This window comes from Natator depressus, chromosome 14 (genome assembly GCF_965152275.1).
Source record: "Natator depressus isolate rNatDep1 chromosome 14, rNatDep2.hap1, whole genome shotgun sequence".
In the NCBI taxonomy this organism is placed as follows: domain Eukaryota; kingdom Metazoa; phylum Chordata; order Testudines; family Cheloniidae; genus Natator; species Natator depressus.
In genome coordinates this window covers 22,384,995-22,409,028 of record NC_134247.1, presented here as the reverse complement: position 1 = coordinate 22,409,028, position 24,034 = coordinate 22,384,995, and the positions used below count along the sequence as shown (strand labels likewise).

Below are 24,034 nucleotides of genomic sequence, written 5' to 3'. Positions count from 1 at the left end.
AAGCATTTTGTGGCTCTATAAATCAATCAGTAATAACTTGAGCTGGAACAAACCGGAAAATGATAATGCATTGGAAATGTGCCTGGAATTACTATGCTTTTGTGCTTGTAATATAACAGCTGTTAGCACCTTCCAACATGAAAGGCCAGACTCTGGCACCCTTTCTCAAGCTGGGCAGTAACATGGCTACACTGGAAACTTCAAAGCGCTGTCGTGGGAACGCTCCCACGGCAGCGCTTTGAAGTGCAAGTGTGGTCGCTCGCGAGCGCTGGGAGACAGCTCTCCCAGCGCTCCTGGTAATCCACCTCCACGAGGGGATTAGCTCTGAGCGCTTGGAGCCTGTTTACACTAGCGCTTTAAAGCGCTCAGACTTGCTGCGCTCGGGGGCAGAGGTGATTTTTCACACCCCTGAGCCAGCAAGTTTGAGCACTGTAAAATGTAAGTGTAGCCAAGCCCTTACTCTGCAAATACCTTCAGCCCATTGAAATAATGGGATCTGTGCATGTGGTAAGTGATTACTTGGCATGAGTCAGGGTAGCACAATTGTGCCTTAAGACACAGGACACAGTAAAGGGCAGGCATTGTTGTGCTGCTCCAGGACAACCCCAGGGAAGGAATAATTCCCTCCTTGCTCCAGGGGATAGAATTGAGCATAAGGATTACACTGTATAGAACTGAGATGGAAAAGACCTACAAGGTCATCAGATCCGCCCTCTTCAGGGGCTATGTACACTCAGGAGAGCAGAGGAGATATCAGATATTACTCTGGTACCAGAATCCTTAGCCCAAGGCCAAGCCAATGTACAGGAACAGAGCCCAACAGCAGAAGTGGGTGAACCCCTTTTACTGATACTGGTGTTCCCTGGAGCGGTGAGAGTATTCTCTTGACATGAAGATAAAGGATCAATTCTCCACTGCCCTGCACCACGTGTGCTCGTTCACACCAGTACAAAGTGGGTGCTCCACAAGGGTGCAATGAGAATGGTAGCATCTTACACAGGTGTAAATGACTTTATAAGGTGCAGGGCAACAGAGCATTTGGCCCTGAGGGAAATGCTGTGGCAGTTCTTCTCCGAGGCCTTGCCCCAGCTAGGGCAAAACTGAATCCAAGGTAAACCCCACCCAGCTAATATGGCTTAAAGGTGTTCAGCTGCATTTACACTATGTTCCATGTGGTGTTTCAAATGAGGTTAGCTGACATGATTTTAAATAACACCTAATGTCCTTGTCTAGGCAAGGCCTCAATGGCCCCGGTGCACTTACTGACAAAGCGTTGCTTTCATGTTATTCAAGCCAGAATTGCATTTCAGCATGGGTCCTATTGATCAAAAGCTCCTCCCTCAGCTCAACAAAGCGGCACATCTGTAAGTGACTATAATTTTGTTTTTCCTTTTTGCATCCTGGAGCCCGCCGGTGAGCCACGTGACATTTGTTGTACACATGATTCTATTTCGGTCTTCAACAAGAACCAAACAGTCCAGCAGGAAGTGGCTGGAAATTATTTTTTTGTGTTTATGTTTCATCAGGTCAAGGACAGATAGTCACTAGAGGACACACATTGAGCAATCGCCACCCCCGCCTCTCTGTTTTGCACACGGCTCTAATTTTCTGGTGACACTGAAGTAAGGAATAAATTGAAGAACAAGAAAATAAAGTTTACCCTTGGGGGAAAATGATTGGGTTTAATGATCCTGCTGCTGTTTCGATCATTATCTTTCCCTGTTGCTTATTTACATCCCATCCTGTCACTAGACACGAGGTCTGGGCTAGGAAGGGGCTGGTGGAACTTTTTAACAGCTCCACCCCTTGTATTGTTTACATCAAATAAGTGTTCGGGGCGGGTGGGGGTCGCTAACCCTAGGAGGACTCAGGTGCAATAAATTCAGCGTGGGAGCCAAGCCCAGCAGAAGCTGCTTGCTAGGTGAGTTATAATTTCACACATAATCCCAGAGAGATGTTACAGGTTGGGCTGGGCCTGTCTGGCTCCCCAAGGGGTGCTGCAGAAGATTTCCTTTTGGATCAGCTGGGAAAGAGGAGCAGGTCCTACTTGGCCCTGGTGAGCTCAGGGGGAGGTGATATGGAAGCCACACAAGGTAAGGCCACTCCTGAGAGGGAGCCATGTCCTTCTAGACAGACAAGTACAGCAGCTGGTAGAGAACTGGTACAAAAAGGATGCATTTGATCTCTTTTAACCATGCGAGTGCTGCATTATGTGCGAGGTCTGTTGGGCCCGGCTAACCCCCCTCTAGTGCTCTGCCATGTTTCTGCTATGTTTCACTGCGATGCTGGCTTTATAGAGACACGCTGGTGCTTTGAAGGACGTGCTTCATTGCTAACAGGCTAAAATCAAGCAGAGATATTTTATAGCAGGTATGGGTGAACTAGTCTGACCCAAATGAGAACCAAGGGAGTGGATGGCTCAAGGGACTGTAAATGGGAGACGGGGCTCTGCACCTCTAGGTCTCTGGCTTGGATCTATACTGACAGACAGAAATCTGGCTATCATCTGACAGTTGCTCAGTGACGTGTGTGAAATGAGTTGGTGGGCCTCTGTCTAATCAAAATCAACACAACAGCCTATCACAATCTGCTCTCATTGTCCCCACGGAGCAGACCACGGAGACTGAACTCTCCTTTGCCCCAGGTCTGGGATGGGGCATACTGCCAGGAACGACTGGGTACAATAGGACAGGGAAGCTTGCACTACAGCTGCCCATGCTATACCCACTGAAGCCTGGTTAGTGGTCCCAACATTTCCATTTCCTCTTGTCACTGCACATCAGGGTTTCTGGCCAGTGACTAGGGCTGAAATATTCATCTATTTTCCTGTGACTAGCTGAGCACTGGGAAGTACTGGTGATCCAGAAGGGTCTGGTCTCATGAAACTCCCTCTGGAGCTTCCCAGCATTAGTTTGTCCTTGAATATAGATATATTGGATCAAAATAAACCTTGTGAGCTGAATATATCCTGCTCCTAAAATTACCGCCAGCCTTCAGTTATACTGTCTCTGTTGGAAGGACAGCGAACTCAGATTATATCATAGATTGGGTCCCATTTTCACTGGGAGCCATTATTCTACATATGCTGGTTACATATTGGCTTGTGCTACTGTAGATGTCTTGAAAGGTAAACATTAGAAAATCTAGCATCCACACAAACAACCAGTGCCTGCTTTTGAGTAGGATTATACCTAAATTTGCTATATTCTGCAATATGAGAGCAAAGCAGTCATGCATATAATCCCTATATATGGGATTATATATGGTGGGGAAAAACCCACCCCCAGCCCAGAATGCACTGGGAGACTTGATATTTGGGGACAGCTGTTCCCCCTGCATGCATATATTTGTACCAAGTGTCACCATTTTTGTGCATTATGAAATGCAAATGCTGCCGTTGGCTTGGTATATTATTCACAAGCTACATGTGTAAGATTAATAAGGAAATTGCTGACTACTCACAAGGGCAGAAAGCCAGCTAATTCTTTGGGTGGATTGGCCGGGGCAGAATTTCCTCTGGAGCGAGTTTTTAAAATCAGACTTTTCCATTTTTAAAGTCTCTGCTTCAGAATAGGTGTTTCTCCCACACTGAACTTATGAACCCACTGTCTTTCTTTCATCCACACACACCCTATTCAGTCCGAGTGGCTGTTTATATGGGAGATTGATCATTACAGCAGTAATACCTACAGCAAGTACAATCTGGACTGGAGTGGGAGTCTGTAGTCTTGTACACTTGCTGTACACATACACAGTCTGAAAGCAGCACATCCAGAACACACTTAGTGAATGCAGTATATTCCATACCAAAGACTCTTCCCTGCCAAGGCTGGGCCCAGCCATTGTAAGTAGAGAATTAATGTGTTCTGCTAATCAACTATCCTTGCAATTAATAAATTTCTAGCGAAACTCATCCACCTGGAGTGCATTAGCATCCCATCATAGTTGAGCTCTCTTTACAGCTCTAGGGGAAATGTTTCACAAGGTTCTTCTCTGACGTGCTCATTTTTGGCCAGTCTCAGGGTTAGGATAAACAGATAGACACTGTATAAATTTGCTGAAATTAAGAACACATGGGGATCTCCTCAGATGAGTGATCCAGAGAGAGTTCCCTGCCTACAGGTGGCTTTTCCCCTCTTTTGGCTAATGCACAGATCCAGTGCAAAGCCAGACTCATGTGGATTTGAGACCTGTAGCAGGGAGGGAGGAAACGAGGGGCTTCCTTTCTAACATTAGGAGTTTTCGCCAAGATCTTGGTGATCTGTTCAAATTGAAGTTCAGGCTGGCTCCGGTGTAAAAGAAAAAAGACTCATGAACAGACACCGTGTTTACAAAATGCTGTGTATAAGCAGTAAACAGTGAACCAAATAACGACACACCTGAATAGGGGCAGAGAAGGACTCCTTTTCCAGCACCCCCTGTCCCCGCATGTTCTCTCCTGAAGTGCCGGGAAGCAGAGGGCAGATTGGCAGGAGTTTCCAGTCTCAGAGTAGGACACAGTGACTTCTAGGTGCCAATAATTCAGGGATTTGTAGTCGGGTGTCAGGGTGCCTACAAGGCAGGACACTTTTCATGGGCTTCTGTGGGATTTAGGGGGAGAGGAAGCAGGCCATAGAGTTTGGCCCCCCAGCAGGTTTTTGGTGGGTTTCACTCTGCTCCATTGATGCTGGTGGGGGGGCGTACATGACCCTGCATGGTGCCAGGCTCAGTGACAACACTCAGTCAACAATAAAGAATAACAAGCTGAATGAAAACTGTAGAGCATGTGGTTGAGCTGCCATTGTCGTGGAATCAATGTGGTCCAGTAACCTGCCTCTTGGCTGCTTAAAAGGTCCCTGGGAGGAGGCACCCACTGTGTATTGTATTTGATTGCGGTGCAATGCTGCTGCTGCTCCAGAGCAGGCTCTTTCCAGAGATCCGATGGGGTACACGGACCAAAGCATGCACCTTTGGTGGCAAATCCCGCCCCCAGCTCAGAGCCTGATTACACAGACCCCCGAGCTGGGAAGGGAAGCCAAGAATCCTCTCCCAAACCATGAGCGACACCACAGTGATTTCAGCAGCTGCCACGATGGTCTCAGGATTGCAGTGGCTCCGGTTGCCAATGCCCTGCTCCCACTGTTCTGGGGGGAATAGATGGTGGATAGGTAGGGTCCTCTCTGCCACCCCATCTCCCGAGCAAAGCTATATGCTCACTCCCAGAATGCCCTTCTCCACTACTCTGTGGAACTGAGCAAGTCCTGCTGTGTTCAGGATCTTCCCTGGCTAAGAAGGCAGGAAGGAGAGTGTCGGGTGAGAAGGAGGAGGACTAACATTTCCTCCACACTTACTCAAGCATTATCCAACAACAGACTCTCTTTGGGGACCAGGAGCCAGGCCCCTAACTCTCAAGGGGTCAATTGCCTGGTTTGAGCAAGCTGTAGAGCCTATTGTTTGCACTCCTCTGCTTTTGCCTGGCTTTACGTCAGCAGCATTGCGATTTGGATCCAGAAGCTGCATAGCCTTAATTCAATCCATCTCTGGTAACATAAACAGGGGATGGACTGGTCCAGTCTGCTTGAGAAGCTCACAGCATCCTGAACTGTCTGGTACTGCATTTTTGCCTGACAGGGCACAATTCTTTAGTATTCCCCACCAGATAAAAATACAGCCATTCACCAGACACGTGAAGAGGCGAGTTGGGAGAGGGGACTGGAGAGGAAGCTGTTAGTGTCTCTGAGTGATACAGAATCTGCAACAGGCATGAGGTATATCCACTGTGATCTGAACTTGTAGCATATTGTCCTGTTCGATGGCCCAGCCAGTCCATCCCATATACGCACCAAGTTTGATTTACCCCTGAGTGGCACAAATTATTAATTGCCTCAAAGTCAGAGTTTGAGACTTAAAATATTAACTTTTTTTAAATTAAGTTTTTAATGTACCTGCCATGCTGCTAAAGGTGCCAGGTACATCTAGGTAGAAGACACCTGGCATGCTGCTAAAAAGGCACCAGATACCCCCAGCACCAGGTACAGGTTCTCTTTATATCAGGTTTATTCGGGGGGGGCCGTTATTTCAGTGGGATCTGAATCAATTATATTGGTTCAGAAGGTTCAGTAAACGAGCACCTGTGAAAAGGTGAAGATGATGAGAACTGCTCTAGTTCTCCAAAGCCAATACAAGAACTTCCTGTTTTGGGCAGAGACATGTTCTTGCTATTTAAACACAAATAGGTTAACTCAGGCCTTAGCTGCAGCTGTCAGACAGAATTAAGCACTCTGGCAGATGGTGGTGAATCATGTTGAATAAAGTGTCTATTCTATGGAAGAGCTCTGTGTAAGCGTGAAAGCTTGTCTCTTTCACCAATAGAAGTTGGTCTAATAACAGATATTACCTCACCTGCCTTGTCTTTGCTCTATAGGGCCAGTTGGTTCTCCTCAAGTCCCAGTGCTGATCATCTCTGAGGCTGAGACTTGGGACATCGATGCATCCTCTTGCGTGGGCTATGGACAGTTTGTGGATTGGGATAAGATGCCCGAGTTGGATCAGCAGCCAAGCGCTCACAGTCAGAGTCTCACCCAAACCAGCAAAGAGCTTAAAAAGCTGGCAAGAGAAGGCCATTGGGCTACCAACCATGTGCTAAGAGCTCAGGCTTACCAGCAGATCATCCAGCACATCCCGTGCCGGCTTGTGACCCCCGACGCGCTGGTTTACAGGGATGTCACAAGCAGGCTGTTTGGAAAGCAGAGTGTGAGTTCCCACCCCTTGCCTGAATTCCTTGGAGGGTGCAGGATGCCCACTTACTGCCTGACTATGGAAGGTGTAACCGCCGTAAAGAAAATACTTATCTGCCTTGGCAACCTCTTCCCCGACATCACCTACAGCCCAATCCTCCCTGCTGTGGTGGCTCTGCTGCTGCACTACAGCGAAGATGAAGCTCAGTGCTTTGGGAATGTCTCTCGCCTTCTCGCTTGTAATGACTCCCATACCAGCTACATAGACCAGTCCTTCCTGGCTCACCAGGCCTCCTGTATGACTTTTGGGGATCTGGCCAACAAGCACTGCCCAGCAGCCCACAGATTAATAGCCAGCACCTCTGAGAATGTCTTTGAGGTCTATTCTGAATGGTTGGAGTGGATATTTGGTGACCTTCCATTTGATTACGCTATCCGCATACTTGATGTGTACCTGCTGGAGGGACAGAAAGTCCTCTACCGGATCGCTTTGGCCTTGCTGAGGCAACACAGGCTCTCGCTGACCTCCGGAGAACTGGAAGTGACCAATGTCAAGGGAGATCTGAAGGCTTTCGTGCAGAACATTAGGGAGCACATGACGGCTGACAAGCTCCTGGAGAGAGCCTTTGGTATTCGGCTGTTCTCCCGCAAGGAAATCTGGCTTCTTCAGATGGCCAACAGGAAAGCGCTGGCTGAGAAAGGCATAACTGTGGTGCAGCGCAGGTAGGACTGATTAATTCACCAGCGTAGCCACGTGATGTTCCCCACTGCTACTACAAACTCCACCTGGGGAGAGATGGCCTTACAGATGCTTGACAGAGAATGGGAATGAACAGAAATTATCCAAGTTGGGCCAAATTAATTCCTCTCTCCAATGCAATCTCTGCAGCTGCCTCAGAGACAAATTGTCACTGGAGTAACTAACTGCATGAGGGATGAGTGGCATTCCGAAAACAGCACTACTCACTGGTTCCCTTCTTTTTTGATAAGGGAAAGAAATTAAATAAAGGAGAAATCGCTGAATTGGGCCCCGCCTACACACACACACAGACACATTGGCTGGCCTTGTTAACTAGAATATCTGATGAGCAGAAACCACATTTTTAACAGTAATGCTGGTGTTTGGGGACTTGCAGAGCCCTCCATGATGGAGGGTTGGAGCATGGAGTCAGAAAGAAGTGCCATCTGCACGGGGAAAGGAACTAAGCTTGAGCATTGGCCTGCTAAACCCAGGGTTGTGAGTTCAATCCTTGAGGGGGCCATTTAGGGATCTGGGCCAAAAATTGGGGATTGGTCCTGCTTTGAGCAGGGGGTTGGACTAGATGACCTCCTGAGGTCCCTTCCAACCCTGATATTCTATGACTCTATGACGGGGACAGCTGCAAGGGGCAGCCCAGTGGGTGTGGTTGGCATGGAAGGAGCAGACAGGAACAGGCAGTTGTGAAGCAAGTCACACACCCTGCGATGTTTCCTAGCTATGGAGAGACTGAGAATGATTCTTGGGGAAACAAACACAGTGCACCACAATGAATCCGAAATTCACAAAGTAACTAAGCACCACAAAATCAATGGATGGTGTCCCTGTTAAACAGAACCACCATTGCAATCAAGCAGCAGTCATGATTATTAACTATCATAGCACTTAAATAAGTTTCTTGGGAGCATAGGTGTAGTTTGACTTCTATTTTTGGGGGAGCAGCTTCAGTCAGGCCAACAGGGACACAAGTAGGTGAGGGGCGGGGAATTCCACACCTGCCCAAGGCTTGCAGTTTTGGGGGGGCAATGTCCCCTCTGTTCCCTACCTCCCCAAACTATGCCCGTGCCTGGGAGATGTCCCCAATTAAGTACATTTCCTGTGAAAGGGTCTCCTATTTAACCAGAGTGCACTGTACTAATATCAGTGAAGGGCTAAGGACATTGGTGCCTAGTACTGTGCTATGACAAACACACACACAGCTCTGCCAGGGCTTCTCAGCCTGACCTGCAGCACTCTGCTATTCCAGCTGCTGACCCACATAGACCAGCTGATGCATCTTATACCCAACCTGCCAGTGCCATCCCGAGGGTGACCAGATAGCAAGTGAGAAAAATCAGGACGGGGCAGGGGCTAATAGGCGCCGATATAAGACAAAGCCCAAAATATCGGGACTGTCCCTATAAAATTGGGACATCTGGTCATCCTAGCCATCCCTTCTGCCTGGCTTGGGACCCCACAGAGGTCTGCCAATGCTGCCCTCAATCCCCATGCATAATCATGTGCTACTACATTAATGAGCATTTTGGCTGATTACTGTTAATCATTAAGATTGCAACAGCACGCAAGGGCTCCAGTCAGGATCAGGACCCCGTTGTGCTAGGTGGTGGACAAACAAAGATGAAGAGATGGCCCCTGCCCCTGTGTAGCACCTAGCACAACGAGGCTCAAGATTGGGGTCCCAGCACCTATTGCAATATTAATTTATTAATAACAGGGAGTTTCCAATCTAAAAGACACAAGAAAAGCTGAAGCACTGGGGACTAGGTTATTACTTAATAAGTGTGTGTGTTCGCCATTTTTTAGACACACCCCAGTCTTGAACTACTGAAAGTGAAGGTAGCTGTGCGCCGCTGAAATCTTTCCTCCCTCCCACAGGCAGCTGTTCCACCTGGCAGTAGACATGCTGAATTTCAGCTCCGCCATCGTAACTGCTCAGGAGATGCGCATCGTGTGGTCCTGGATTCCCGAGCGATTCTCCTTATTCCCACCTGTCCTGTTATTCTCCACCTCAGAAAACGGATACAGCCTGCAAAGGTACAGGGACAACTGCAAAATTAGAGATAATGGACCAGATCTTCAGGTGATGTAAATAGGCATAGCCCAGTCACCGTCAATGGCACTACCCTGATTTACATCAGTGGAGGATCTGGCCCAACATGTTTAGCCAAGGAAAGGAAATAATATCTGAGCAGGTTCCTAAGACAGATGGTCTGTTGGATGAACTTCCCTGAGGCCCATGGCATAGATAGCTTGACAAAGGTTTCTGTAGAGTCACTCCTTTCTAAATTTTAAACCCACATATTCCATTTGATGGCTGTTTTACCTGAGGTGCAATGAGTTTGCTGGGTCTCAGTCCAATCCATTGTGGACAGGTGTCCACAGCACAAAACCACCATCACTCTCATCCTTGCTGGGGAGAGGCCAAGGACTGAATGGGCCATGAAGACTGAACTCAGTTCTCTCTCTCTAGAGATGGTCCCTCTAGGTCAAGGTTGAGGCATGTTAACAGGGGATGTGTCTAGAGCTGTGAGTCCATGTATAAGGAATAAAAGCTCCCTTTGCCCTTGGAGCTTGTTAAGTATGAACGTTGGGAAAAAGCCTATCTTGCTCCTCCTCCCCTGAGCAAGCATGTACTGGGCACACCAATCCCCGGTCTGTGTTCTGCCCCCTCCACCCTTCCTGCAGAGGAAGTACAGTCTCATACACGAAACTGCTGTTTGCTTCATGTGGCTGTGGCTTCTGCCGAGCCCTCCTTAGCTGGCAGTGTTAGAGGACCAGACACGCAGTGACCACAGTGACGAGCAGGGTGTAAATGCCTGGACAGACAGACAGGCAGTCAGACATTGCTCCTGCGCTCTGATCCAACTTATGGAAGCAGCACAGAGCAAATGGCAATTGGTGAACTTCACCGTCACCTCTCCAGTTTGAAAATTAGCAAATAGTTGAGCGTTAAATGGGCTCCCCAGCCCCGATCCAACGTGCAGTGGAGCCAATTGTAATGGGCTTGTGAATGAGGATTTCCAACCCCTCCTCTCACTCCAGCGACAGCCGGTGCCCAGGCATTGATCATCCCCTCTTGCTCCTGCTCACATTTGTCTGCCAGGCTCAGAACTTGCTTTCCCGCCCCTTGGCCTGGGCAGATGCAGCGTGTCCTAAGAACCAGAGAGGGAGCCTGCAGCACAGGATGCAAAGGCGGCAGCCTTCAGTGCATGGCAGGGAGCAGCGCTGGAATGTCAGCTCACAGACAGGGCACAGCTCCTGCCCCCACAGTGCTTCACAATCAAAGGCAGCTCCTATGTGTTCCTGGTTCCCAGAGGCGCCTTCTCGGGGGCAGAGGAGAAAGTAAAACACTGGGGCAGCCAAGCCCAAACTGAGATAGCCAAAGGGTCCAGCTAGTTAGCAGCAGCTGCACTACACGTGCTAGACAGGCACCAGGACTTAAATTGACCCTGCCATTGCTGAGCGCTTGCAAACAAAGTTGACTTAATTTAACCCAGTCTTTCTTCCTTTCTTTCTCATGATTTTCCACCCCCCCGCCCCATCTTCCAATCCCTCTTCCTCCAAAGATCTTCAGTTACTGCCCCCTTCCGAAAATAATCATCTTCCCTAGAATAATCTTAGACTAGCTGACCCTTATGGTCCCATCTAACCCTATGTATGATTCCCCCTCTACTCCACTCTGGGGCTTGTGTAGACACAAGAGTTGCCCCAGGAGTGCTGACACTGACTTAGCTAAACCAATGTAACTACTGCGTGTGTGAGGTCACATTGCATTAGGGCTTGCACCGGTGCACCCCGTATTGCATTTGAAGCCATGGCTTGAAATTTTCCAAAGCATTCAGTGCTGACCTAACTCTGCTGAGGTCAGTACTTCCCTTGACTTGGAGTTAAGACAGTGCAGAATGCTTTTGAAACCCCCCCCCCATGCATCTACACAGCGTCAATTGCAGCACACTGCAGTATGGGTAGGCATCTCAGGATACCTGCCGCTGCTTCCCAGATCACAGCACTCAGAGCCAGTTTTGCAGCAGATGGTGGGGCTCCCTGATTGAGGACCCCATCGAACCCAAGTCCTGAGTGCCTGAGCTATGCGCACCACATTTGCGATTCTAGCCAGGGCTCACAAGTGCTGGGCTTCTGGACTTGGGTTTTGTTTTTTGTTGTTTTTTGGGGGGGTGGGAACGTGGTGGGATAAAAGGGCATTTAAAGACTTCTTTGGATAAAAGAAACCAAAGAATAATGACATGAGATGTGCAAACACTCACGTTGGAGCATTTGCTTCAGCTAAAACTGAGATGCCACTTTCATTAGCAACCCTCGTCTCATCTTAGACAGTCAGGCCACGCTTACTTCTCAACACAGGACAGCTAAAGTAGAATATATTGTATACTTAGCAACCTTGACAAGGTTCCTCCAGTATCTTAAGGCTCGTATTGCTCCTTTGTACTTCTCTTTCCTTTCCCCTAAGTGTTTGCTAGAAAAAGGTCATGCTTCTTCTTAACTGCATGTAGCGAGGGGTGCTTGTGAAATTATTTATGCAGGTTTCACAGTTTAGACAAAAAGCAGACTGTGGCCTTCTGGCATTGGAGAGTTTGGCCACTGATCTCAGCAGCGTCCGGCCTTTTATTCTGATCTCGATTACAGTGGGGTAAACCAGGAGTAACTGAGTCAAATGGGGTTACACCCCAGAAGAATGGCTGTAGAATCAGAGTCAGGCCTTGATTTTATACCCCTCCCCTTCCAGCAGGTGCTATTTTTATGCTCTCCACCAAAACCCTGCTTAAATGGAATTAACATGTTCTACATCGCGCTCGCTGCTCCTCTCGTGTTTAGATCAGGCAGCCAACTCCAAAGGGAGGGGAGGCTCTCTGCATCAGCATACAGACACGGAGCTGATACTGTGCTCCTAAATGAGCCCTTGATTGATGGCAATGGGTTGGTTCTGGCTCCCACTCTGGTGCCTGTCCCCAGGCTGCAAATAACACGCAAGGGGCTGGGGAAGACTTCAGTGGATGCAGGAGCAGTGCAGGGCTAACATAATTGGTCCTCTGCCACCCACCCTCGCTAATCCCAGCACAGAGGGCATGCTGGGGGCATGGAAGGGAAGTATATGCAGTGTCAGGACCCCAGCTGTGGGAGCGCAGGTCAAGGCCAGAGCTTGGGTTGGAGAGGACTTGATAACATGGTCCAAGGTCAGTCTAGAGGGTCAAGGCCAGAAGCAGCAATCCATCATGCTCTGGGATCAGGTCAGAGTTGAGCGAGTCAGATGAAGTAGCATTAGTGGAATCGAGGCAGGGCGAGGCATCAGGAGTGCAGCAGGGAAGTAGGAGTGAGGCCAGGTATCAGGGACAGCGACAGGGGCAGGGGCAGGAACCAGGCAAGGTATCAGGAGTACATAACAGAATCTGTTTTCAGCAGCAAGCCACAGATCCACCACAGACAGACGGCCTCCAGGTGTTTTCCCTAGGCCTTAAATAGTGCACCTGGGCCAATCAGGGAACGCATTTGGCTCCATCAGTCAGGACCTGCGTGGGCAGAACATCCAGTGCTGCTTGAACCTGTAGGGCTCACATGCTGCCATTTCCCGCTTTGCCAGAGCTGTTGAGCAGCAGCATGGACATGGCAGGAACCAGCAGGCCTGCGGGTCCTTTCCTGTTATGGAGAATCTGTGCTGCAGTGCAGCCGCTCTGACTTACACGGGGGGCTGGGCTGGAATCCCGGAAGTCCCAAGGGGGCCTAAAGCCTCCAGACCGGAGCCGCTCAGAAACCACAGGGCAGAATCTGGCTCCAGGGGCACAAGGACTGCAGAATCTCAGGCTCATAACATTTAAGAAAAACATCCAGGTTAAAACAAAGCTTGCCCTGCAACCACACCACCCAGTTCGGTCTTTTCATTCTAAGCCTGGGAATCAAGGTTAGGTTGCGTGGCAAGATTTTATGTCTGGATTGAGCTGAACAATTACTCGCTTCGCTGAGCAAAACTTATGGCTTTAGCATATCCATAATATGGCGACTTCCTCAGTTACTACACCAACACACAAGTTGCTGGAGCTAAATGATGAACTGCTTCTGCCACTCCCCTTTTATGAGTTTGCACAGGCAGGCTGTTTAACGTAACAATAGAGCAGCTATTGTTCTCCTCAATCTTTTACAGGTTGCTGTGGCTTGCTGTATTTGAAACAGGTTCTCTGAACCCCTAACCAAAGAGATCCTGGGCCAAGTGCTTCCCTACAAGATAAATCACATGGGTTCTGTCGAGGATGAGTAAAGCCCTTGGGTTGTAAATGCCAGTGGTGTAAAACTAGGGCACCTGATCCCCCACAATATATCACCAGCACCTCCAGGATAGCAATGGAAACCCCTGTAAAACCCAGACAGGGAATTACACAAGCTGCAATCCACAGAGAGGAAGTGATGGGAAAAATGCAAGGAAGGATCATCTTACAATGGGGACATGGCCTTGGAGAAAGGGGGAGGGGCAACTCATCTGAAATCACGCTGTACAGAAGGAGCAAGAACACATCAATTCAATGTCTGTATCCATCAATGCAGCCCTGGTCATCAGTAGCTCTTACAGATCTAATGTGTAGGGTGACCAGACCAGCAAGTGTGAAAAATCGGGATGGGGGTGAGGGGTAATAGATGCCTATATAAGAAAAAGTCCCCAAAATCAGGACTGTCCCTATAAAATTGGGACATCTGGTCACCCTACTAACGTGCCGTCATGTGTGCTGGGCCTAACAATTCCAGAATCAGGGGTCCTTGCTACCTTATCTTGCAGTGCACAAAAATGGCTCCTGATCTAGAGGCTCACATAAGTATTCTGGAGCCCCCTCCTTCCTTGCTGCTCTCTCCCCTCCTCCTCTGGCTGCTCTACTTCTCTCTCTCTCTCCTCCCAGTTCAGCTGGCAAAGAGACTCTCTTATTCTCCTCTCCTGAACCGGAACCCTTGCTCCTCCAGGTACATGGTGTGGTGAGGGCTTCTAAAGCCAGGACTGTTTCTGGCGCTGATGCGATTCCATTTGTGACCTTAACCGGTCTGTGGCTGTTTCCCCAGCTGAGAAATGGGGGTGACAATGAATGGGTATAAAATGCTTTGAGGTGGAAGGTGCAATTCCACATACAGAGCGAGCTCCCTCTTGCTGACCACCCCACTGCAGAGGGAGGCAGGAAAATGCTCTCCTATTTTCCTACAGTGTAAGCAGGACAGGCAGTCGGGGGGTGGGAGGGAAGGGAGGGGGAGGAGAGGGCATCAGACATGGCTCAGAAGGGAAATCCGGTTACTGGGGAAGGGAAACCAAATGGCAAGGAAACTGCGGGCTGACAGCCACCATAATTGACGCTGCTGGGAAAGTAAGCAAACTGCTGGGACCCAGAGCACTTTGGGGAGGGGCTAGACACATCACATCCAATTTGCTGCCACATCAAGGGGCCAGACAGTGGAATGACAAGGGACTGTTTCACTCCCCTGCAGGGTCTGTAGCCCCATCTCTGTGAGCCCCTGTGAATGTGACGGAGATGGCGGCTCTCTAGGGAGCCCTGTCTGCTGTAGAACCTGCCCAAATGCGTGATGGAGCAACAAATGCAGAATGGCAGAGGGCCACTGATACCTAACACCCCTGTGGCAAGGAGCTAACAAGGGACTCTGGCTCAGTGCTCTAGAAGAAGGTGAACTCCCCCAACCCCATGGTCCTGCCAATCTGCCCTAACGGAAAAACCCAGGGATCAGTTTAATCCTGTGCCAATGATCAGGAATCTCTGCAGTTAGACATCTGGGGACAGATAACTTCCTGTATCACCTCAGGTCTATCTCATCCAAGACCCTGCCTCCAGCAATGGCCAACAGCTGATACTTGAGAAGAAGGTGAAAAACCCTATGACACACCTAGTCGATAGTGCAGGAGGGGGAAATTCCCCCTGAACCCATCTCGGGCCCAGCTGATGTCCTACAGCAGGAGATGTAATCATCTGAATTATATCACCATGCAGAGATACAGATGGCATTACTGGCTCAGGAATGAGGCATCTTCTCTCTCTGATGTGGCAGCACGGCAGAATGAAGTGACCCAGGAGATGCTACAGCCTTTGCTAACCGTCTCCATTCTGCTGTAGCTCTCTCACTCGCTCACCTTCCACTCCACTGTGGTGGACCTGGGGACATTCGTTTCATGGCTACGGTAACCGTGTTAACCTGTACTTGTGAGCTCTCTGGCCCAGATCCTTGAAAGTATTTAGGCGCCTAACTCCCACTGAAATCAAGGGGAATTAGGTGCCTAAATATCTTTGTGGATCTGGCCATTTGTGTCTCCTCTCTCCCAACCTGAGCCTCAGTGATACAGGTAGGACTGTCTGCCCCTAGTGATGCCATCTCTAGTGTCACACCCCTTCTGAGCAGCTGCTGTCCGGAAAATAGCTGCATTTTGACTGCTCTTTCTCAAAGACACGAGGTGGGTCTCAACCAGCTCCCATCACAACTGGGTCTGTTCTTCCCTTTAAACTTGGAACCACAGGGAATTTCACAGACTCAAATCTGAAGGCCAGAAGACAGCCCCCCTCCGCCCCCCACATGGGTCTTTATTTAATTATATTCAGGAGCCAAGATGCTTTGCAATGATTAAAAAAGGCACACATGGATCATGGATAAACTAGCCAAAACAAGGAAAAAGATGAGAGCAGCATGAGAAAAGAAAAGTCAAGAGACAGTTTGGAAGGAAATGTGGTAAAACGGAGATAAAAATAAGCAGTAATAGGGAGGGGACAACACAGGCCGTGGGGATTGGCTTGGCTTGTCTGAGGCCTGCAATGTGCAGGACCAGCAATGGTGTCGTTCAGCCTGTCCCTGAATCTCTGCACGGGATGTTGCCTCAGCCTCTGCCTTGCTTGTCCGTTTCATTAACCAGTTAATGAATATCAACCTGTCTGAGCAATTGCATGTACCGCCAACAGCAGTGATTCCGCGAATTGCCCACCAATGGGAAAGCACGTTGCGATGCGGTGTACAAACCCCACGCTGGCCTGGAAAGGGTTAACGAGCTGCTGTGTAGTCAAGAAGCGCTGTCCCACTACAGTGGCAAGGGAGGGGCTAAAAGAGGAGAGCCCATTGGGGGGCTCTCTGGGTGGGAGAGCAGACCTCCAGCTCTCCCTCGGTGAGTGTGGTTCCCAGGTCCCACAGATGTGCCCACACCTAAGAATAGCAGCGTGTCCACAGCAGTATGGGTGGCAGCTTGGGCTAGCCGCCCACGTACCTACCCAGGGCGTCACTTCCCAGCTCAAATGCAGCTGTACCCTGTGAGAGAAGCTGAGCTGGGAGCCAGGAATTGACTAGAGACTGCTGCCTCCCCGACGGGCAGGTAGGCCTGTTGCAATGCTGTTGTCTTGGGTTTGCTACCAGTGACTAGTCTGTTGTTGCTGGGTAAGACAGCTGCAGGTGGGGCCCTGCCTGAAGGGAGTGACAGCCAGGTAAAATCCTTTTGTCTTTTGCACCTGATCTGGGACTCAGCAGTGTTTTTTGCGAGGCCAGGAGTGACCCTGTCACAATCATGTTCTAATACCTGATGGAGTCAGGCAAAGAAGGACTTAGGAAGAAAAGTTAGACCACAGCCACGTGCTGGGTGTATTAATATATTTATATCCCACTTTGCAAAGGCCAGTAACGAGGAATGTGCCAACCCGCTGGGCTCTCTACCCAATAACTCTAGGGTAAGCTGCCAAACCAGGTCTCTCTCTCATCAGTTTCAAACTCAAACCAATCCACTTTCTTTGTTGTCACCTGCAGGTTTTACTCATGCTGTGAAGGTTACGAACCAACAGTGCTGCTCATAAAAACGATGCAAGGGGAAGTAAGTATTTCCCAAACATCGAAGAGTGCTGTGAATGTGTCCCAGTTTCTGACTGGTCTGGGGAGAAATGCATAGGAGGGCAGCCATATGCTGCACCAGCTTTGGTAAACAGAGGCTTGGAATGGGCGACAGGGAATGGATCACTTTATGGTTACCTGTTCAGTTTATTCCCTCTGGGGCACCTGCGATTGGCCACTGTCGGAAGACAGGATGCTGGGCTAGCTGGGCCTTGGTCTGACCCAGTATGGCTGTTCTTGTGTTCATACTTATTCGGGAATCAGGATAGTTATACTGGAATAACTGGGCTGTCCCATTGCCTTCTGTGGGTTTGCACCAACAGTACTGATTGGAACTTTGTAACTCACCCCACTGAAGATGTACTAGGAGGAAGAGATTCCATCCCCCTCTCCTATAGCTGGGCTGGCCCTGCAGGGCTAATAAGATTTAAAATTTATATTAGTCACTAAAACTAAAGTAGTGGCCGTGGATCCACATATGGGGCAGATCCGGTGAGTGAGAAGGGACCATTTTTACTTAGGCTCTGTCTACACTGGCACTTTCGTCTCTAAAACTTTTGTCACTCATGGGTTGTCCCCCGAACGACAAAAGTTTTAGTAACGAAAAGTGCCGGTGTGGACAGCACTTTGTCGGCGGGAGCCGCACTCCCATCAACGAAGTTACTGCCCCTTGTTAGGGGTGGTTTTATTTTCTTGCCGGGAGAGAGCTCTCCCGGTGATAAAGAGCAGCCACACGGCACACCTTACAACAGCGTGGCTGCAGTGGTACAGCCGTGCCGTTGTGAGGCGTGCAGTGTAGACACAGCCTTAGTTTCCTTTCTGTGTAGAACTGCACTTTTGGGGAAAATGCTGCCCTCACAGCCACACAGGGAACCTCAGCTCTGATCTGCTGCTCTCGAAATTCCCACATGGGGCCCACAACAAGGTACTCAAAGGAATGTGTGTGTAAATCTACTTTTGCCACCCTCGCCCTCACCCCTGCTTGCCAGCCTGTCGTTTTCAGGATTCACTCTTCGTAATGCTTTTCCTGCTGGACTGAGTCGTGAGCTCCAAACTGTTCTTCTTACTCTCCCCTTCAAGGTGTGCGGTGCGTTCCTCTCTTCTGACTGGAATGAAAGAAAAAAGAGTGGGGGAAGGTCCAGCTTCTTTGGAACAGGGGAATGCTTTGTTTTCAGCGTAAGTCTGATTCTGTTTCCTGCTGTATCTTGTTTATGGTTTGTATATTTTAAGGGTTAGTTGAGGTTTTTGTTACCCCTTGTAGAATTCAGATAGCACAGCAGGCAGATACTAGAGACAATTCACCAGTGCTCCTCAGTCCTGATAGAAGAGAATGCAGGGGAACATAGAAATCCCTATGTCAGGTCAGAGCCATCTTGCTCAGTATCTTCTCCATTCCATCCCTCTAGTCCATGCTTCTCGGTGCAATAAACCCTGCAGTGTAAGGTGCAGTGTAGCCTGCTGGAGCTGCAGCAGGCTCTCGCCAAACCAGGAGACCCTCAGTAGTACTGTGTCATGGTTACAGGGTTAGCAGCACCTCTGACCCCTCTTTGCATCCCCACAGGTGTCAGCCCTCGTGCCTTTATCTCTCCTGGGGCAGAATTCTCACAGTCTCAGACTAGCCCTGGACTATCAAGCTTCCCCAGCAGTCTACCTGGGTTCAGTGCCTGCAGTTCTTCCCTTTGGGAGCTGTGCTTAGTGGGGTATATAGTTACCAGACAGCCTGCTTACACCAGAGCAGCCTTCTTGAGCACAGGTCGGGTTAATCTTAACAGTAGGAATAAAACATAAAGAGCAAAAAGGGACTGTCAAAGAACAAAAGATCTGCAGGCATGTCTATCTTCCTGGAGCCCAGCCCCCTGTGATGGGAGCTGAGGACAGTCTAGCTTCTTCACAGTGGTGGTGCTAGGCCACTGCAAACCATGCAACCACAGAGGACTCTGAAGCAGTGGGGGACCCTAAAGCTCAGACCAGCCTGTGAGAGCTTTTCATTTGGCCTGCCAGGTGTCCGCTACTCCCTCCTGCTCCCGCTGGGGGCTCTGGCCCCACTACCCAGCCGTAGCTCCACCCAAGGCTCAGGGTGGCTCCAGCACCTGCGCTTCCACCATGGTCCCACGCTGATCTGCGTCTGAGCCCCCACCCTGGAGGACGCCCTGTAGCTGGGAGTGAAAGGGGCTATCTGACAGCCAGGGAGTGCAAGGGCCGGAGCTGCCAGGAGCCCAGAGCCAGCCGGAGCCAGGTAGCAGGACTCTCTTTACAGTGGCGCCCCCAGTAGGGAACGGGAAGGAACACCTGATGCCCAGTGAGCCAAGCAGAAGGCCCTTGCTGGCGGCTCTGGCCCTTTTCCCTCCCCTGGCTGGGCAGAGGGGATCAGGGAGGAGACTCAGATGTGGGTCTGCGCAGGGACACTGCAGCCTGGGAACAGGCAGGGGAGCCAGCGGCTGGGAGCCTAAGGCAGAGCCAGAGCTGAGTAACAGGACTGCCCAGACAGCAGAGCCCCCAGCTGGGAGCAGGAGCTGAGCACAGGCAGAGGAAGGTGGGGGACAGGACCACCTCTGGAGGGAGTCACCCACTGCTTCCCTGGGCCTCTCCCAGCACCCTCACTGCCCCCATTTTCCTCCCAGTCCCAGAACGAAGCTTTGCAGGGGACCCCAGAGAACAAACACCACCATTGCTTCTTCAAACCTTCCAGTGGGGGTCTGTGTGTGTGAGAACATCTTTTCAGCAGCAACTGCCTCCCCTCCCTAGAGAGAGTCTTTTAATCCAGCCAGAAGCCCTTTATCTTAATTTCCAAGACTCGGATTCCTGTCCCCTTGACAAACTGGTCTGGTGAGCTCAGCAGGGTATTGGAGGAAGACTATCAATGGGAATGGCTTTTGCATTATCCCTTCAGTGCTGGCAAATGGGTGGCTATCTGAAGTCATAGTACACTTTCCTGCCTATATGCAGTTAGCCTTGTCTTGAATTAACCTCATATTCAGACAGTAAGCCCCCATACAACAATCAGACAAAACCATATAGTATTCATGAATTGTTAGCTGCCCCACTTCCCACACGGAGCTGGAGTCCTTCCAGCCCAACCAGGAGATTCCCCCCAGTGATACCACAACCATCCTACACTGTAGTGACATTGGTGGAGTTTAGCACTAGTAAGCCCTAATGACCAGCCACCACGGATGGACCTACCTCTAATATCCACATGAACAGCCAACCAAACCACCCCACAGAACATCAACCGTAGCAGGATTTGGAAGGCTATGCCACCCATGTGTTGCTTTTGTTTTAAAGGTACGCCCTGAAATGGAGAGATACGAGTGGGTGTTCATCAAGAAACCAGAGCTGACCAAAGCAGTGCCGCGCTCCCCATGCCAGCGCCTTCCTTCCCCCGCCTCCCCTGTCCTCAGCACACCTCCTCCCGATGGCCACTTAGCCAGTTCAAACCATCTGACTGTGCCTGTGTTGCAGAGGGCTAAAGGTCGCCTCTCCCCATACCTGGCAATCAGACACTTCCTCCTGCCTTCAAAAACAGCCTCCATGTTCATGTCCGGGACTCGGGAAGGAATCGTTATTGGTAACTATGCTACCATTACACACCCTCATACACTCGCAAGAGAGTCCAATGCCCCTGCCCCAAAGCACTGTGAGACAGACTGTGTAATTTACACACAGCCCTCAGAGGGATAGGATGGAGCTGTACCACTTTGCTCCAGAGAGCACAGCGGGAAAGTACATGCTAAACTATCCCTTGGGGTGGCAAAGAGTGCCCCACAGTTTGAAAACCATTGCCTGCCTCCTGCCAGGAGCCGGCGGATCAGAAGCTGGTGGGAGCTGCTCGGACCACTTGGGCCTCTGGCTCTCCACGCTGTGTGAGCCGGGGAGCGCTGGCTGGCTGCCCGGCAGTTCTCTCTGCCCTGGTCCCTGAGCCAGGCCACCTCTGCACAGCCAGGCGCCCCTGGCACAGCTCCAAGTTGTACCCCTGATGTGCTTTTGCCTTTCCCCCGAAGAAGCCCAGCATCAGCTGGCCCCATGGAGCAGGCCTCTGCCCGCAGAGCCCAGTTGCCATGTGATCCTCCCCAAAGCCCTTGCTCGCCGCTGCCCTGGTGCTCCTGGTTCTGCTGCTGCTCCTCAGCCCAGAAGTGACGCATGGGGTGTTCACGTGCCCCCCCGGAACCTTTAAATTGTGCCCCCCCCCCATCAAAAGTTACGCATCATCTCTGATAAGTGGCATGGTTAGGGTTCTTATCAGACAGGCCAGTCTCTCCATTCACCCATTAACCTGGTGACAGCAGGTCCCCAAAAGTTTCTGACCTTCTTTTGCAGGTGGTGGTGGAGGCCAAGCGCTGTACATTGATGCCGATCTCTACTATGGGAGAACAGAGCACTGCGAGACATTTGACAACCCTCCTCTCTGTCAAGAGAACTTCCAGGTGCAGCTCCTGGAAGTCTGGGGCTTTCAAAATGCCTAATCACCGTGAAATCGCCGCTCCCTGTACCATATTAAGGAATGAGAGATTCCTCTCCACTACACAGGATACCATGGCTGGTGATGAGCCAGTTGCGATCAGATGACACACAGATGCCTGACTCTAATGGAGGGAGTCCGCACATGGATTTCTCTTGCGGCTCTGAACCTCACTGCTGTTAGCCATTCTCCATATCTTCCCTCTCTGTCACAGGGCAGAGTTATATTATGGGAACTGCCATACTATAAATGTTTAATAATCATTAATAACAAAGGTCCAGAACCTTCACACACAAATCAAACCAAACCCCAAACTTTCTGAGGTTTGAAAAAATTGAGTTAATTTTTGAGGAGGGAGCAGGCTGGATTCGACAGTTTTCCTGTCTCTCTGTGTTCTTGGCTTCACTTTGAAGTGGAAATACCACAGACCTCATGGTATCTAGCACTGGGCTATGAATCTTGCTGGGACTTACAAGACCTCCATCCTGGTTCCAAGCCCAAAAAGGTTTTTATTACCATGAGTGGAACCTATATCATCTTTGAGGATTGACAGTCACTATTAGAAGTGACACCTGTTAGTCCTCATATAACACAATACTAGTAGCCCTCATGTACAGCTACCATTGTTAGCAATGGAAGTTGCCAGATAGTTACCATCAGACCTGTGTCCATTAATTTTCTGTACCATCTCTTAAAATGAAACCCATCAGGATAAACTGAAGGTGTCCTCAAATACCCACTAGGCTCTACTCCAGCCTGAATAAGTATAACTTTGTAGTTGTGCATTTGCACTACACATGAATGCAGGCAGGTGATCTGCTTCTTGAGTGGACAGATAATGCAGGACAACAGCAGATCACAGTGGGCCTTTGGTATGAAAAGGGTTGGTGAACTCTGGGGATCAGGAGATTCCCTAGAGGGAATATTTTTGGCCAACCATCTCTACAGGCTTCAGACCCCTCAACATTTTCCATAATATCATGACACTTCAGTAAAAGGTTTGTCATAGGGTCAGAATTACTTTCTCACTCCACGAGGTATGGCTTTCAGGATCAGAGTTGCAACATGTCAATGGATCAGCCCAAGAAGGCGCCCTGCCACTGCACCTGCTTTGTGGATAAAGAGAGGGCTTCAATCCCCAGGACTGTAAATCACATCACTAAATTAGTCTAAAAATATGCAAATCCACAGTTATGTCATTTATTGCCAGCATAATATCTTATTGTAAACCCCCCTCATTGGGATGTTTATACTCACATGAAAATGTGTATTCAGAGAAAAGGCTTAGGATGGTAGTTGCAAGGATCTAAATAGTTAACACATCTAACAGTTTTCAGAGTAACAGCCGTGTTAATCTGTATTCGTAAAAAGAAAAAAGAAAAGGAGTACTTGTGGCACCTTAGAGACTAACCAGTTTATTTGAGCATGAGCTTTCGTGAGCTACAGCTCACTTCATCGGATGCATAGCATATGCATATGCATAGCATAGCATAGCTATGCATCCGATGAAGTGAGCTGTAGCTCACGAAAGCTCATGCTCAAATAAACTGGTTAGTCTCTAAGGTGCCACAAGTACTCCTTTTCTTTTTTCTTTTTACATCTAACAGTCTAATCTAACATCCCATAGCTATCAACATCAGGATAATAGGAAAGATGAAATATTAACATATACATGCTGACAGGCAGGATAAATACACTCAATGGGTTTTGGAACCTATGTGTAAACGATTTAGCTTGCAGAAGGAAAACATATTCAAAGCCCAAATACATTTTTCCATTTACAGTCTGATTTTTCTTGTGTTCATTTTCTCTAGCTATTCAGAGCAGAAGTAATCAATACCTCCAAGGGAAGCAGTCCCAGAAATGCTATGAGACAAGAAGAGGGAATAATAGCAAACTCACACACTAGTCAGCTATGCAGCCATGTGAATAATTAGCAATTACCTCTATTCTTCGGAATGCATCTTGTAAGATAAAAGATATGATGGGGCTTGAATCTCCACTCCCTCTCATCAATTTTATGCTAGTATAACTCCACTGAACGTGACAGATTTTAAATGTGAGGAACAGAATAGACTCAGAGCCTCAGTGTTTCAGACAAAGCAATGTGTGTAGATGTTCTGAGCAGGTCCTTTTGCGGATGCCATCGCATATTTCAACGGGGCTCACCTTTTTCCTACAAGCTTCCTATTTTGTCATCTCATGAGATCTGACAGTTATAAAAGTGAGGCATAAAGATCAGTGGTA

General features: G+C 49.3%; 1 protein-coding gene across 1 annotated transcript; it reads left to right on the top strand.

Moving 5' to 3' along the window:
- Nucleotides 1-1,911: 1,911 nt before the first annotated feature.
- On the top strand, nucleotides 1,912-23,168 carry LOC141998180 (TBC1 domain family member 24-like). Its single transcript, XM_074970839.1, has 7 exons — nucleotides 1,912-2,093; nucleotides 6,404-7,439; nucleotides 9,349-9,507; nucleotides 17,248-17,311; nucleotides 18,409-18,504; nucleotides 20,614-20,896; nucleotides 21,646-23,168. Exons 1-7 carry the CDS (start codon nucleotides 1,955-1,957, stop codon nucleotides 21,789-21,791), a joined length of 1,923 nt encoding a protein of 640 aa, XP_074826940.1. The 5' UTR covers nucleotides 1,912-1,954; the 3' UTR covers nucleotides 21,792-23,168.
- Nucleotides 23,169-24,034: the final 866 nt, after the last annotated feature.

Bases quoted from the DNA above. Each gene is read 5' to 3' on its own strand.
- LOC141998180 (XM_074970839.1), top strand. From the start codon at position 1,955: ATGTTACAGGTTGGGCTGGGCCTGTCTGGCTCCCCAAGGGGTGCTGCA. The intron at 2,094-6,403 runs GTAAGGCCACTC...TTTGCTCTATAG, and splicing joins TGATATGGAAGCCACACAAG to GGCCAGTTGGTTCTCCTCAA. The intron at 9,508-17,247 runs GTACAGGGACAA...TGTCACCTGCAG, and splicing joins AACGGATACAGCCTGCAAAG to GTTTTACTCATGCTGTGAAG.